This window comes from Arachis ipaensis, chromosome B5, assembly GCF_059453495.1.
Source record: "Arachis ipaensis isolate K30076 ecotype BB chromosome B5, ASM5945349v1, whole genome shotgun sequence".
Lineage (NCBI taxonomy): Eukaryota > Viridiplantae > Streptophyta > Magnoliopsida > Fabales > Fabaceae > Arachis > Arachis ipaensis.
In genome coordinates, this window is record NC_142440.1 from 2,034,336 (window position 1) to 2,050,441 (window position 16,106).

General features: G+C 33.1%; 2 protein-coding genes across 2 annotated transcripts; one reads left to right on the top strand and one right to left on the bottom strand.

The window, feature by feature from the left end:
* The first annotated feature begins 566 nt into the window (after positions 1-566).
* LOC107641617 (protein BREVIS RADIX-like) lies at positions 567-8,610 on the top strand. Its single transcript, XM_016345099.3, has 7 exons — positions 567-823; positions 1,078-1,125; positions 2,606-2,796; positions 6,909-7,303; positions 7,530-7,659; positions 7,867-8,177; positions 8,272-8,610. Exons 3-7 carry the CDS (start codon positions 2,686-2,688, stop codon positions 8,348-8,350), a joined length of 1,026 nt encoding a protein of 341 aa, XP_016200585.1. The 5' UTR covers positions 567-823; positions 1,078-1,125; positions 2,606-2,685; the 3' UTR covers positions 8,351-8,610.
* Positions 8,611-10,628: 2,018 nt separating this feature from the next.
* LOC107642395 (Protein kinase superfamily protein) lies at positions 10,629-16,025 on the bottom strand. Its single transcript, XM_016345732.3, has 16 exons — positions 15,424-16,025; positions 15,262-15,340; positions 15,114-15,182; positions 14,931-15,020; positions 14,705-14,843; positions 14,334-14,436; positions 14,201-14,253; positions 14,035-14,101; positions 13,776-13,884; positions 13,122-13,187; positions 12,951-13,019; positions 12,746-12,806; positions 12,549-12,665; positions 11,677-11,708; positions 11,334-11,409; positions 10,629-11,097 (listed from the first exon to the last, which is right to left on the bottom strand). Exons 1-16 carry the CDS (start codon positions 15,429-15,431, stop codon positions 10,874-10,876), a joined length of 1,362 nt encoding a protein of 453 aa, XP_016201218.2. The 5' UTR covers positions 15,432-16,025; the 3' UTR covers positions 10,629-10,873.
* Positions 16,026-16,106: the final 81 nt, after the last annotated feature.

Sequence of the window (16,106 nt, forward strand, 5' to 3'; positions counted from 1 at the left end):
ACAAATCCCCCCAAAAATGATATCCACAAAATCAAATACTTATCTTCTTTTAATTACGCAGTTACTTTACTATTTTATACTATATTTAAAGATTCACTTCGAGTGATGATGATGATACGTTAATAAAAAACAAAAAAAAAATTAAATTATAGATAATTAGAATACTAATAATAAATAATAATGATGACAATATTATTCAGCTATGATTATTATGATTATCAAGATCCAACAACAATGACATCATTGAACAGCACAACAAAACCTGGATGGGAAGGTTCCAAAAAATAAAATAAATCCCCTAACTAAATCCTAGCCCTCCAATAATCCCATCAAACTCAATCACAAAACGCCACGTGGCACACGAACAAATAACGTTAAAAATCCCCACCCTTGGATCAACCAAGAAGAAGGACATGTAGGCCCCACGTGTCTCCCATCGGTTGATACTCAAAAACATTTTCCGTCAAACTTAACGGCGTAAGGCTAACGCCGTGAAGCCTTACCCAGTAGATGTATAAATACGACAACCTCAAACGCTGTCTCCCTCCTTCTCTAGTCTTCCCCCCCTTCAACCTCGTCTCAATCTGTAACCGTAATTCTCTCCAATTTCTCGCGCTTCAAACAAAATCTTCAAAATATCGCCACCGTTCACTATCATTCATTATTTTCATATTCTCATTCACGCGCGCGTACGATCCTCTGTTTCCAAAAACAGAGAAACTCTGCACCTCGCAGCTCATCGATTCTTCTTCTTCTTCTTCTTCTTCTTCTTCTTCTGAATGCGATTCACCTTCCTTCAACTACAATCTGAACCTCACACAAGGTAGTATTAATAGTAGTAGTAATGTTAGTAAAACGCTAACACCATTCTTCTTTATCCACTTTTTTCTTTTATTCTCTCTGCTTTCAATTTTTGTTTGTAGCGTCAATATTTTAATTTATTTGCATATTTGTTAGCTCGATAACACGATAACCAAGCTTCAGATCCCAACATTAGAGTCTCGTTTTCTTCTTATTATTGTTATTATTATTGTTGTTGTTGTGGTTTTGAAGAGTTTAGCGTTTTTGCATTTTCAGAGGGACAAAGGAGAAGGTGGTGGCAGAGGAAGCTGAAACGATTGTTTGGTAAGTCGTTTTCGAATAACCACTTTTTTTTTCAGCAGAGAAAAAAAAAGGCAAACAACATTATTGAATGTGCAGAGAAGAGTTAGAAGAATTCTTCTTCTTCTTATTATTATTGTTGTTGTTGTTGTTCTTTTTATTTGATCCTCCGCCCCCACACTTTTTTCTGTTGTGTTTATATAATAATTCCTCTGCATGTGTCTGTTTGCCCCCCTTCCCCCCCTCTTCTTCTCACAACACATTCAACTCGATTTGTCATTTTCAATATCTCAACCATATATTAATTAATTACCAACAAACACAACTCAGTGAAATTTCCAAACAAAAATAGCCTCTACCTTGGTATCTCTATTTTACTACTTGTATATATTAATTAATATGTGTCAATGTTTGTTTTAGAATTAAATGTAGTTATTCATTTATATATAGTAATAGTACACGGTTTTTGTTGTTTTGTGTAGTGAGAAAGAATGTGTAGTGTAGTAGTGTAGCTGCTTTTTGGTGATGGTCTTGGAGAATGGGGATTGATTGTGATTTACACAAAAGATAAAGAGAGAGAGAGAGAGAGAATCAGACTGAGTAGACGGGTGGGTGGAGGAGCAACAATCACCCATTATGTGTCAGAAAATTAAAACTAATTAAATTTTGTTCTTCAATTCAAACCACTTTTGCCTTGTTTCTTTATTATTATTTATTATTATAGCATCATTTGTTTTGCTTTGCTTTGCTTCATTGTTGTTTCTTGTTTCAATTCTTTGTCTAACAAGGGGAAGAAGCTAAGGTCCCTTTGAAAGCCTTTGCTTTTTGCTTCCCCACATTTTGTTCTTTTTTTAATCTCTTTATCTTTTCTTTCTCTCCTTTTAATTAAATCTTGGCCCTTTTTTTCTCTTCTTTAATTCATTCATTCATTCTCCTTCTCTTTGCTTCTTTTTGGATTCTGTGATCTCCTAAGCTCTGATCCCGAGCCTATAACATTCAAGATTGCTTTTCCTTTTTGGTTTTCTACCTCAGGACCATCTTGTTTTGCCTCATTCGGCACCTCATTTATTCATTCATTCATTCATTTTTATATTATTTATTACATTCCCCTTCCTTCAGTTCCATTCCAACTTAGTTACATACTTTGCTCCTCTCATTCTCTTGTCACTGTTTTATTCAACAAACAAAAAAAGTGATTGTTTATTTTCCTCCCCTTACCTATTCTCAACTTTTTTCTCCCCTTGAATCAATTATATATAATAACCAATAACAACAACAACAATAATATCGACAACAATAATAAATAAACACTTTACTAAATTAGTACAAATGTACAATGCATTGTTGTTATTATTGTCCTAGTTCCATTGTAAACCAATGACAGTTGATATATAGCTTTTTTGTTTTACCTAAATTTCTTTCCAACACCGGAACTTTAAATATTTCTTTTGAATATCTAATTCAATGTGATGACCATTAAATGAATTTGTTTGTTTTGGTGCAGGTATAATTAGGGGGAAAGAAAAAAAAAGTATATAAATATATATATACATATAGAGAGAGAGAGAGAGAAAAAGAGTGAAAATGTTTACATGCATAGCTTGTACAAAGCAAACGGCGGAAGAGAGGGAAGAAGAAAGCCGTGAAGGTGGCACGCCCAGTACAAAAGAAGCCGTCAAAAGCCTGACCACGCAGGTTCCACCCTCCTCACTTTCTTCTCTTACCACCATTATTAACTTCCATTAATGATACTCGAATCAATTATGTTATGTGTACATAAAAAATCAGTTAGAAAAATGCTATTTGTACACTAAAATCAGTCACTAATGTATTTGTATATAAATACATATGTGGTTTAATTTATTGTTAATGTGTATTTATATTTTACCATGTATTTTATACTGGTGACTGACTTTGATAGCTGATTTTAGTATACATTTAGCATTTCTGAATTAGTTATTTAAAATTATTTGATATATACATCTTGAAAAAGAATACATGTAGAAGTGATATTTTTTAATTTATTTTAGAGTAAAATAACATAATTTTTTTAAAATTTATAAAAAAAATAGTAAAAAAATTTTTTAAAATGATAGAGGTAAATAAATTAGTTTAAATTAAGACATTTTATTCTAATCATAATATTTATTATATTAAAAGATTTTATTAGTATTTTTTTGTAAAAAATTAATATATTTAAAGGATAAATTTTTTAAGGATTTATAAATGTGATTGTAGTGTAGCATTTTTTTTAAAAATTCTGGTTATCTCTTTGCTACCTACAAGTTTTGCTTTTGCAGCTTCTTTTTTTTCCATGTTGGTGAAAACTAACAAAATGAATACCTATTAGGTTGGTGGGGGGACCACATTTTGATTCTCTCTCTAACCTCCACGCATACCTATAAGCCCCCCCTATGTGTTTACACAACTCCACACTCACACATCTTTCTCTATTTTTTATGCATATTAATATTCATCAGATGTTTTGTGATCTTGTCATGTCATACCACAAAAACAAAATTATTCATACAATCTAATTTTGTATACTATATTATAGGCATTTAGCCAAATTTGGAATACTTGTAGGTAAATTTGTCCTCTTCTTACTTGGTTTCATACTTCAAAGATAAAAGATAGTTACAAAAATTTCAATTAAATTAGTCCATTTCTAATAATAAAACCAAACCAAATGCACGTTTATCCAATTAGATGTAGCTACATGCTTTTTACAACTTAGTTAATTAGACAATTTTTCACTTATGAAAAAGAAAATCCTGGTCCAATAAGAATGCACATGACACACGGACACACGAGACATGTTTTTGTGAGTATCAAGGAGGAGGGAGATTGTTTAGGATGACGTTTGTAATGGGCCCACCTATGGTGTTGAAGAGGATGGTCCACTTGTTGCCATGTATTGGTCCAATTTATTGGTTTATTTAATGGCATGTGGTGTTACTGACCGGACGTGACCATCATGATCAACCAATCAATCCCCTATATTCCTTCTTCTTCTTTGTAGACTTTGATTTGATTTTACGGGGAAAAAATTCCAGCTTGTCAATTAGGTCCACTTATAATTGCACTTGTATAATACACCACCTAAGTTTGTTTTTAATCAAAAAATTCTATCATGATTGTGACATCTTTCAACTAGTAAGGGGGTAAAAATTTAGAAAAGTTTTTAAGTATGTCAGTGAATTTTAATTATATATAATATAGGAAACATTTCAAGTGTACTGGGAGTACCGGTACACCAATTGTTTTAACCGTTGATCTGAATTATAAAAAAATATATAATATATATTAATTGAAATCAACGGTTAAAATAACTGATGTACCGATACTTTCTGGTGTATTTGAAATATTTTTTATATTATATATATTTTTTATAATTAAGATTAATATTAAAAATTACTAAAATATCAGTATACTAATATATTTAAAAATTTTTCAAAAATTTATAGGTGATTCTTATGATATTTAAAAAGGTTAAAAATTATTTAATTTTAAAAATATAAAAATAAATAATTATTAAATAATCAAAATTTATTATAAAAATAAGTTAGACAAAAATTATAGACACCATAAAATTTACTAAATTTATAAAACATATGATAAAAAGCACAAACACATTGGCTTCAAATCTAACTACACATGCCACATTTTAATAATAACAATAATAATAATGCACTATTATTCTCTTAATTCCTTGTATTTTGATTCCTAAAGTAAAAGCAATATAGCAGTATTTAGTCTTTGGTCAAATATTCTCCAAAATTTGTGTGTGGATAATGGCAGCAGTGGGAACATGTTCAACACATCCATCGGTTTGGTTAATGTTAAGAAAAGATGTCTAGGACACAAGGGTATGCGAATCCATTGTATGGCCCATCCATTAATTCTTGTCGTCCTACTTTTTTTTTTAGTTTGTTTTTAAAAGTATTTTATTATATATCAATGCTTAAAAAAAAAGAAAAGGGGAAATTAAATTTGTATAGAGAAATTTGTTCATGATTGGACTATTTTCTTGATGGAAGAAAAGTATAGTGACATTTACTATTAACTATTTGTGTTTTACAGTACTTGTTATATTAATTTAATAATTTTCTTTCAGTCAATGTTGCATGGAATTTTTATCCTTATCTAAATAGGTAGGCACTTTTTTAATTTGATGCCTATATATCCTAACAATTTAGAACCAAATGTATCTGAATTGTGGAAAAAAAAATTGACAATTGATATTTGGATAGATATTGTTGGAGATATCTACAAATAGAAAATGCTTTCCATTTGGGGTACATAGATTGATTCTATGACATATGTAATGTAACAATGTAAGGTTTCTGTAGGATATATAGTAAATGGTTTTTTCACACGTTAAGGTGATGTTGTTTTCACCCACTTGTATGTAGTGTTCTAGATATAACATAACAAGTACATTCTCCACTATCCTAGCTGTAAAGTATTTACATGGTGCTTTGAAAATGACCCAAGCCTGTGAAACCTTAAGACTCCATTCAGCTTCATCCAAACACACTTTTTTTGGTTTTGTATTTCAGAAACTTGCAGGGACTATGTTTCCCTACTTGTGTGTCATTTTGGACAGATACTTTGTTATTCAGCAGAACCAGTTTCAATTATTTTATTTCTCACTTTTAGGTTTAATTAATTAATTAACTTCTAGAGATCTTTTTAGTTTGACATGGTTTTTAATTAGGACTATAGTTTTAAAATTTTTAACCAAGTTTCTAGAGCAATTTTTTGTCACAGTTTTTTGTTGAATGGAATATATTTTTAGCTTAGACCTTAACCTTATAATAAAATTAGATATAATAGAAAAAAATTGGTTTATCTAGCATGCAAGGTTACTTAGAAAGTTTTTATGAAAAATATATAAAATTATAGAAAGTTAAAATTTTCACTGACAATGTTAACATGTTTTTTTAGGACATATGTTAGCTAAATTTCTTTGAAAAAAATTTAGGGACATTTAGTACAATTAAACTACTTTTTATGGGATTGGCTTTATTTATATTATAGCAAGTTGTGAATTTTGTATTTTTTCATGTTCTGGAAAGTGGAGAAGTGTGGTTATCCTTGCATGCCTTTCCTCCATTTAGTGGATCATATTGGATGAGACAAATGATATTCAAATTCAAAAAAGAAAAAGAAATGTGTGTAGGGTGGATCTACACTGGGGGGAAAGTGCCACTCAGGTGTCTAAGAAAGCCTTAAAACATTATTAAGATATAGTGAGTTTCTTTTATAGGGCCCCACCTGCATAGTTCTAATTATAGGAGTCAATGGTCAAAATACATGTAGATACAGAATATTTGTAACTATTCAGGAATCTATATTTTCCTAAAGTTATGATATCAGATACACATTTTGTTAAAGTTACATGATCTATTGTGATCTGTAAAAAGATGATTTATATTGAAGTTGTTGACCAAGTATATGTATGTATGACTTTCATGAATTTTTAGATATGTTAAGCTTTTGTTGGCTTATTATCAATTATTTTTTTTTTTTAATTTTCTAGTAAGACTGAACAGTATTATTCTATTTAATCATAACACTTTGATGATTGTCATATACCATTCTTAACTGTGTCAAATATACTTGTGTTTTATGACATAATCTAAATTCTAGAATGATATATTCTCTATTAATTTAAAAATCAAGCAAATACAAATACCAAAATTAAAAACTTTTACATTATTAATCACTAGCAATTAAACTCTATTTGAATACAAGTTTGAATGCATTGTTGTTAATCTGAATTTGATGATTGTTATATGCAGTTAAAGGACATGGCACTGAAGTTTTCAGGTGCATACAAGCAGTGCAAGCCATGCACAGGGTCAAGTACCTACAAGAAAGGACAGAGACCTTATCCTGATTTTGACACCATCTCAGAAGGGGTTCCATACCCTTACATGGGAGGTGCAAGCACAAGTTCAACCCCTGCTTGGGACTTCACTAGCTCCAATCATCCTGGTAGAACTGACCCAAGATTCATGAGAGGATTTGGTGGGGATCAGACCCCTAGAGCTCGCGATTCGGCCTCGGTTTGTGATGTGGTGTTGGAGGATGAGGGTGAAGCCAAGGAGTGGATGGCACAAGTGGAGCCAGGGGTTCACATCACCTTTGTTTCTCTTCCTAATGGTGGAAATGACCTCAAAAGAATTCGCTTCAGGTTTCTTAAACACTCCATTATCCTTGTTAATTACATGTTTAGTGTATACAAGATTATCAAACTCTCAAATTAACTCTAAATTTACAAGCATGCTAGTTGAGTGTTGTGTCTTGGGACTCAAGCAACCTTAAAAAAAGTGCCAACCTTCAAGTTTCATACTTGTACACCAGATATGAGAATTTAGTTCTTCAAATCTAATCATTTTTTTTTTTTTTTGCATTTGAAGCCGGGAGATGTTCAATAAATGGCAAGCACAAAAATGGTGGGGCGAGAATTATGACAGAATCATGGAACTTTACAATGTTCAACGATTCAATCGACAATCTCTTAACACTCCTCCAAGATCCGAGGATGAGGTATGAAAGGACTATATAACAAGGTGAAAACTCAAGTCCAGATAACTTCATGTGAAGTTGATAGTTGAGAGCACCTGTCAACTCATTTAACGACTCTTATCTATTAACTTCATATGAAGTTAACTGCACCTGAGTTTTCACTAACACGCAACAAACACAAATTGAATTCAAGATTTATAATGTGTTTGCATTGTTGCAATTGAACAGCCAAGGGATTCTACATACTCAAGATTGACATCTGCGCGAGAAAGTCCTATGACCTCATCTTTAAACAGAGATTGGACAACACCAAGGCATCACTATAAACACTTGGAACAAGGTGGTTCCGGCCACCAGTTCCATGCAGCAGGGTCATCCATGGAAGCATCAAGGACTACAACCTCTTCTAGAGACGAGCCTTCGGTGAGCAATGCGAGCGAGATGGAGACAGAATGGGTAGAGCAGGATGAGCCTGGAGTTTACATCACAATCAGGCAGTTAGCCGATGGAACGAGGGAGCTTCGACGCGTGAGATTCAGGTAACATTAGTGCATATCAAGAACATGATCTAGAAAACTAACATGATTCTTGTTTTATTTGAATTGACACTTGATGAACTAACTATTTCTGCAGCCGGGAAAGATTTGGGGAGGTAAATGCAAAGACATGGTGGGAGGAGAACAGAGATAGAATACAAGCTCAATACCTTTGAAGACATGAAAATTAAGGATGTCCTAAACAAAGATGGAATCCCCAATTTTGATTGGTAGTGATTATTGTAATGCAGCTTGTTACTTTTGGATTCTTTTGGAGTTAGAGAGTCCTATACACAAAAACTAGTTAGTCCCTTCACACCATTGGTGATAGTCTCTGGCATATTATTAAGATTGACACTGTCTTATTATACAGTGCCAAATTCTGAATTTGTTTTTGTGATCCCTATTTTTCCCAAAAGTTCTATCACCATGGGATTTGGAGGTCTAATATTTTCTTTCATTATATTATATATATAATATATATATACATATCTATATTTGTTTTTTAATTCTCTCCCTTTAATCTTGGTTTCTTACACTTTTCCTTTTGTCATTGTAGTTGCTGTTAATTATCATTTATTTAATCACAACATAGTTGAAATCTTATGTTGACAAATTGTTTACATACATATCAACCAATCATGTAAGTTTCATGCATCTAACTTTAATTCTAAAAACTAAAACTAATACTTCAAACAATTCAATCGAAATAATAAAAACACTTAAATTTATGCATTCTGAACTAAAACTAAATCATTAAGCTTTAGCCTTTACTTTTAGAAACATCGCTATATATGTTGGTATTAGTGACTTAATAGAGTTTCTCTCCCTACACCTTCAAATATATAGCATTTTCCAAGAAATTGACATGATCCTCAACGAGGTGGAGGATCACACACACGAGCTTATGACTCATCACTTTGGTAATTACCTAATTGAGAAATTTTTCACATCACGAAAGCTCTGATACGATAATAAAACGGAAAGAGTACCGAAAGAGTACGCAAAGATAATAAAATTGTAAAAGAATAATAAAGAAAAGATGAAGAAATTTTATTGATTGTTGATTGATTGAAAATTATAAACTATGAAGGTAAAACTAAGTATATATAGAGCATTCCTCTATGAAAGATAAAAACAAAGATGAGATAAAAATAAAGATAAGATAAAATAAAGACTAAAATTATAATTGAATTTATGTATTCTGTTGAGTTGAATTTGTGGGCCATAAAATGTCTTTATTGTTGTCATGAACTAAGGTAGAAGAGTGATTTAATATGACTCATAAATATTAAGTCCTAATAGATCTTATAGTATAAAACTTGCATATTAACATACTTTATTTTACTAATTTTCCATTAAATAAAGCAAATATCATTCAAATTTGATTGATTTTTTCAATTCATACCTTAATATTTGCAATTATTCGATTTCGGAGAGTAAATGGATACTTTCGTGTTTTTCAAAAATTGGATTACACACACTTCACACCATATTAATAGAGGAAAAAAGAAAATTAAGAAGATCCATTTCATCCACTTTGCAATTGTTAGTTGGGTTAGTTATGGTCCTCCCAAATAAAGATGCAAGTTACATTTTATGTGTGCATTTATGATTGGTCAATATGTTCTTTTAAAATTTTTATATTGACCCCATTTAATTTTCTTATTATTTTTACTACATTTTTTCACTAACGTCAACCCAATATACCCCACGTCGCCCCTCCCCTTCTTTTTTCGAGTTCTTCGATTTTTTTTAATTAAAATTATTAAAATATAAATAATTCTACACATTCAAATCTTTTTATTAATCAAGCTAATCAAATTGATCTAACATAACAAAGATTAGTTATGATTAATATTATTCCAAATTTTATTGTTTAATTTGATTGTAGTTGATTCATAAAAAGACTTAGATATGTAACATTAGTCTTATCTTTCTAAATACAAGGGAAAATAAGATCTGAACTACAAAAGCCAAAATGGCACCAACGATGCTGCTGGTGTTTTCGGCAATGATTTCAAACTCATCAGCTTCCTGAAGGGCCAAGACTCTCAAGTGTCAAGTATCAACAAAAGTGGTTTTAAAATATGAATATTACTTTATTAATGAAAATTTGCCTCCTTTTTAAAGTTTTGGACGATGGAAATATCGACTTAAAAAATAGTTTCTGCTAGTTATATATGTATGTCCAATGTGTTGCCATTTATTGACCGATTGATGTTACTTCTTGACAAAATTATACAAGTATATCATCACTTAAACAAAAGTTTGTTCGTAAGAAGTATAGAATGCAACAAGTAAAAACGGTGGTTAGTTATAAAAAATATTCTTTGCACTAAAACTGTGTTGTAGCTAGAACGACGAGAAGATTTTCGTAACAGTACTCATTTTCAAAATATAATTTTAGTTTAATAACCACATCACGCACACAAAATTAAAGTGGAGTTCGACTATTTACATAGGGAAAGAAAAGCATTTTATTTATATATATAAAAAAACATCAGCACAACTGTATATGTCCCAACAACTCAGAAATATCAAACCATTATTAAAAACAGACACAAGCAAGACTAGTTTTGTAGATTAGACTCGAGTCAACAGATAAGTCGAAAAACCCACAAATGTGATACTAGAAACAGTCACAGTATTGACTATCATAGAATTCTCCCACGGTAACAGTAACGGTAACGCAATCCTCATCCAGCAACCTTTCGACTGAAAGTTCTTCCGGTGGGGATCGGCTGTGCAGCTCTCAGCATGAAGTTTCCAGATTCAGAAATCCAATTAACTCCAGCCTTCATTGGAGGAGGGCGGGGTTGTCCTATAGAATGTCTTCGAGTACCACTACCAACATTCATATTGGTCAACCTATCCGCTGTTTCAGAAATTGCCTTCGCATTCCTACCCTTGTTCATAGAAGCTGCCAACACCAACATGAACTTCTCATAAATAGAGCACCACATGAATAGATCACAAGAAGATAGTATTTATTGATTTTAAGGCAGAATGGAATTGAGGAGAAGTAACAAGGAATACTGGGGGAGTTGATTTACTTGTTCACACCAAATACATGCGTAAATTAATATATGGAATCATCCCAACAAATGATTCCAGTTATGAAATATCCAATACAACAATTAAGGCCAAAAATCTTACTTGGGCTATCCTTTCCAGGCTGTCGATATTTTGATTGTTTAACAGTATTCATGGACTTCTCATTCTTACTTCCATTCTGCAGAAAAAAAACACAATGTTTACATCACATTGGAGACTGATGAGTAGCGCCAGCTTAGATGAGCAGCTAATCACTAATCAGTGCATCAAAAAGCATATTACTAATGTAGAGCTACTCCACTAATATGAAGAACGATTTTGATTTGAGATAAGAGCTACTCTAGTATGTGACCGAATTCAAATGATTAGCAGATTAAGATTTTCTTGCTGCCACAGTAAAAAGAAACAGAGAGCTGAGATGGGTGGCAAGATCAAGACAACTAACCTGATTCACCATATCCAGCTTACGTTGCACACCTGTAATATTAAATGAAAATTCTTCAGCGCACAGCATGAAATCAATTAATAAAATACTGGTACAACCCAAAAGAGTAAAACCCGTCATATTCATCAGAATTTCCATCAATGGCATATATAATAGTAGTATCTGACTTAAATATATTTTCGGGTCAGACTGGTGTTTTGAAAACCAACAGCTTAAAGGCACCTGTGGAAGAAGTATGGAGAAGTTTCAAGTCTCCAATCTAATGCCTTACCCATTCATCCACTCATTAGAAAAAACCAAAGAACTATTAACCACTACCAGCAACCCTTGTGGTAATAAAATAGAGAATGCATGCATAATGTGCTGAGGCAAGAATCCCCCAAAGCGTTTGGTAACCAAGGCAGAGTTTTCAGGCTCCTCTAGCATGACACAGGAATATCCAATCTAGGCAACTGATACTTAGATGAAACATGATGGTAAGAATCGACTGTTATCCAGTCTATTCTTGTGTTATGGATCAACAATCAACTTTAAGTCACTACGAAGAGTGGTGTTCTACAGAGCAGTTGACAAGCACCTTGAAACTTTTTACCAAATTTACAGGAGCCAATAGCATTATTTGATTCATATAACTAATCCCAGCTTTGAGAAGACCAAATATCTTACTCTGTTTCTCTAACATTGTCAGATTTCTATAGCAAGATGTGACTTTTTGGTTCCCTCCAACTCAAAAAAACAATCACCCTTGTCACCTTTAGGCCACAACCTTTGCTTCAACGTTATAACCAGTGTGGAACTCAATTTTTTTTTTTAAAAAAAAAAAGGCATGCAGGGAAATATAATATATAAATAGAAAAATCCAATCAGATCACCTGAAGCTAAAGGAGGATGTAATTTCGGAGAAGAGAAGTTATTGGTGAGCTTTGAATTAGGCAACATGCCAGAATATCTCCTAACCCCTTGCTGATCAAGGGCTCCCCTTGTTCCAGCTGAGAAAGAACAGGAGATAACATGGTGTCATCCAATGCTTTCGTAAATCAAGAATGTAAAGAGATAGATAAATACAAACCAGATGGAGGAGTTCTTGACACTGCTCTAGTACGAAGGGATGGAGGAACATAAAAACAAGTCTACAAGTTAACAACAAACAAGTGTGTCAAAAAATCGCTCACGGTTCTTTTATGTTGGGAGGGGTATTGTTAACATACAGATCAGTTGACAGTTAAGACCAAAAAAACATGAAATAATACAAAATGCATGAGCCAACTGACTACCTGGAAAAAGGGATGTTGAAGGGCCTCTGCAGCTGTAGGCCTCTTGCAGGGATCCCATGAGCAAAGTGACTTCATTAACAGCAAACAAGAGCACGGGAATTTATAGACAAACTGTTAGTTTGTGGTGCCTCATCCTAACAGCTATAACCAGTAAATGAAAAACTACTTTACCCTGATAAGGCTGACTGCATCATCACTCGCAGATGGTATCAGTGCCGAAAGATGTACACCAGCAAGCTGCAGCAGAAGGCAAATACCACTAAGCACGAGACGGTTTTAAATTAAGCAGAAAAACATCATATACCATATGCAATATCTAGCTACACCCAGAACAGGGAATCAAGCAAGAGACTTGACACTGGACAAAGCACATATTCAACAACAAAGATAGAATACCTATATCATCTTATCTACCTAGCAACTATATATAACAGGATTCCCTTTTGTAATAACTTTTTATTATCTGTTAAGTAGATTGAAAACAATTAAGCCCCACAAATATTTAACAAATATCTTCATACATATATAGAAGCAACTCCATTCAGTAACAAAATTTTATTCTCTTAAGATTAGATTGAAATCAACTTAATCTATACAGAACTACTGAACTAATATATAAAGATAATCAATTGACATAAAAACTGCACCAATAATTGATCACACTCCAACTATATTCACTTTACAACTAGTTGCTACAAACCAACAGCACAGTTTATTAGTAATTGTAATTTATTTTGCAAAATAAAAAATATATGCTTGATAGGAAAAATAGTATTCCTGAGGTATACTAACAAAGACAGCAACGCCAAACTAAGGGATTCTAACCTGTGGGAACTGATAGTTTATATCCCTTGCAAGTTTCAGCCCATCAGCCCATGATTCAATGGTTGGGCTGCCTATCACACTGCATATTTTGTAGATCTCATCCGCTTCACTGCAGGCACAAATATGAAGGAGAATATTTATTTCAACATAGTAAGATATGAAACCAAATTGCTTTGAAACAGGATATTAGTCATGGTCTCTATGCTGTAAAATCATAATAGTTTATAGCACCAGGGGGAGAGAGAGCGAGAGAGACTACCTGGCACCAGGGAAAAGAGGACGAAGAGAGAACAGTTCAGCCATTATAGCACCCATTGCCCACATGTCTAAATGAGTGACAGAAAATTCAGTAAATAAAACGGTACTTATCATCACTCCAAACAATATTAATTTGATCATTATCGCTGTTTAAAGCATATACTTACCAACTTTGGAGCTATACAGATAAGATTGAAGTAGCACTTCAGGAGCACGATACCTAACAGAAGCCAGTGTACAACTTATAAACTGCACAACACACAACTGAACAATTTACATACAAGAGTTGAAAGCACTTACCACCGTGTGGAGACATACTCAGTGTAGGGTGGTTGTGAACTGATCTCACGTGCTAGGCCAAAATCAGCAATTTTTATGATATCCTTGGTAACCAGCAAGTTCTCTGCCAAAAAATGAGTATACATTGTGTCAAAACAAAACTTGCAATCAAGTGATAAAATTAATCAGAATAGACCATGGTATAAATCTCCATTTGCTGCACAATAACAACTTCATTAAAATGTCAACCAAAACGATGCATAATTTATAGAAAAAGCTAGGTAATTCTTGAGAAGTTTGAAAAAAAAAAAGCCAACATATTCAAAAAGCATGTTCTCTATTTTATCATATAGCACATTTAACAAAGGATTCGGATGCAATGATAAACGTACCAGGCTTCAGATCACGGTGGAAGTATCCACGCTGGTGCATATAAGCAAGACCTTGGAAAACTTGAAAACACCAATTCCTAACTTCACCTTCAGAAAACATCTTCTCCCTGTCTTTCATAAGTTGGTACAGGTTGCATTCCTAAATCACCCAAAAAATTGAAACATCAATTACTGGACTTTGCACAAGATGATGCAGACCACATCTAATGAAGAACTGGCCACCCACCATGTACTCAAAAACAAAGTACAGAATGTCACTTTCTCGAATAACTTCCTTTAGCTTCACAATATTTGGGTGGTTCATTTTTCTTAGTGACTGTAAACCAAGAGAAATTGAAGTAAGTTATAAACAGAAAATAAAAAACCATATGGCAAATAAGGTTTCAGAAGGATCGGCAAAATGAGACACCTTGACTTCTCTCAGGTTTACACACTCCTCCCAAGAGTAATATTTCTTCTTCATTTTCTTAATTGCAACCTGCAATTTTATGACTTAATTATTACTAAAGCAAACATCAAATGAAGCACATTGATCATGCAACTTGGAGCACACTTACAACTTCTCCAGTTTGCTTATTAATAGCTCTCCAAACACTCCCAAACGTTCCATCACCAACTTCCTTAATTAACTTGTACCTGTATCCACAACCAAAAAATTTGTAAGAAATTCTAACATACGGGTATAAGGAAGGGGATAGCAACTTCTGGGGAAAACGAACCTCTCCATTGTTCCCGTGAAAATACAAATCAGCTCTTTCTTTATTCAACTAAAGTAAACAAAAACACAAATGATAGATGGCATTTATCTATTGCAGATGATGCTCAGAGGTATATAAGATATTAACAGATGACTGCTGATCCAGCAAAATCCACCATCAATTTTCTGTCGTAGCAAAACAGGGCATGGAAGCAGAAACTATCTGATGGAAGGGCTGCACAGCCTTATTCATTAATAGACCCACGGCTTTATAATGGTTGCAGGACAACGGTAGTAGAAATGAACAAGTACCAGAGATCATACTGATGCTTCTCAGGTTCTCAGGTCCAACCACAAGAGTGATCAAAGCATTAGCATTAATCTCTAGCTAAAATCACTGTGACCCAAGACTTCAAGACTATGGTAATATCTACTTCATCTAAACTATGCAGTATTTGTTTCAGAACTTTCAGGTAACTGATGTATCGTCACCAACTATACCCCATCAAGAGCAACAAGAAGACAATTGCCAGAAAACTACAGTCTGCAATGATTCAACGCAAATGCTTCACTCAAAGACTAGTCAGCATCCAGTATACAGTCACCAATCTATATACTTCAGCCCTGTAAAGGAAGAAATATTATATTAGATTTTGATAAATCTAAACAGACAATTGTTGTTGAGGCTCTCCATTGTAGATTCTT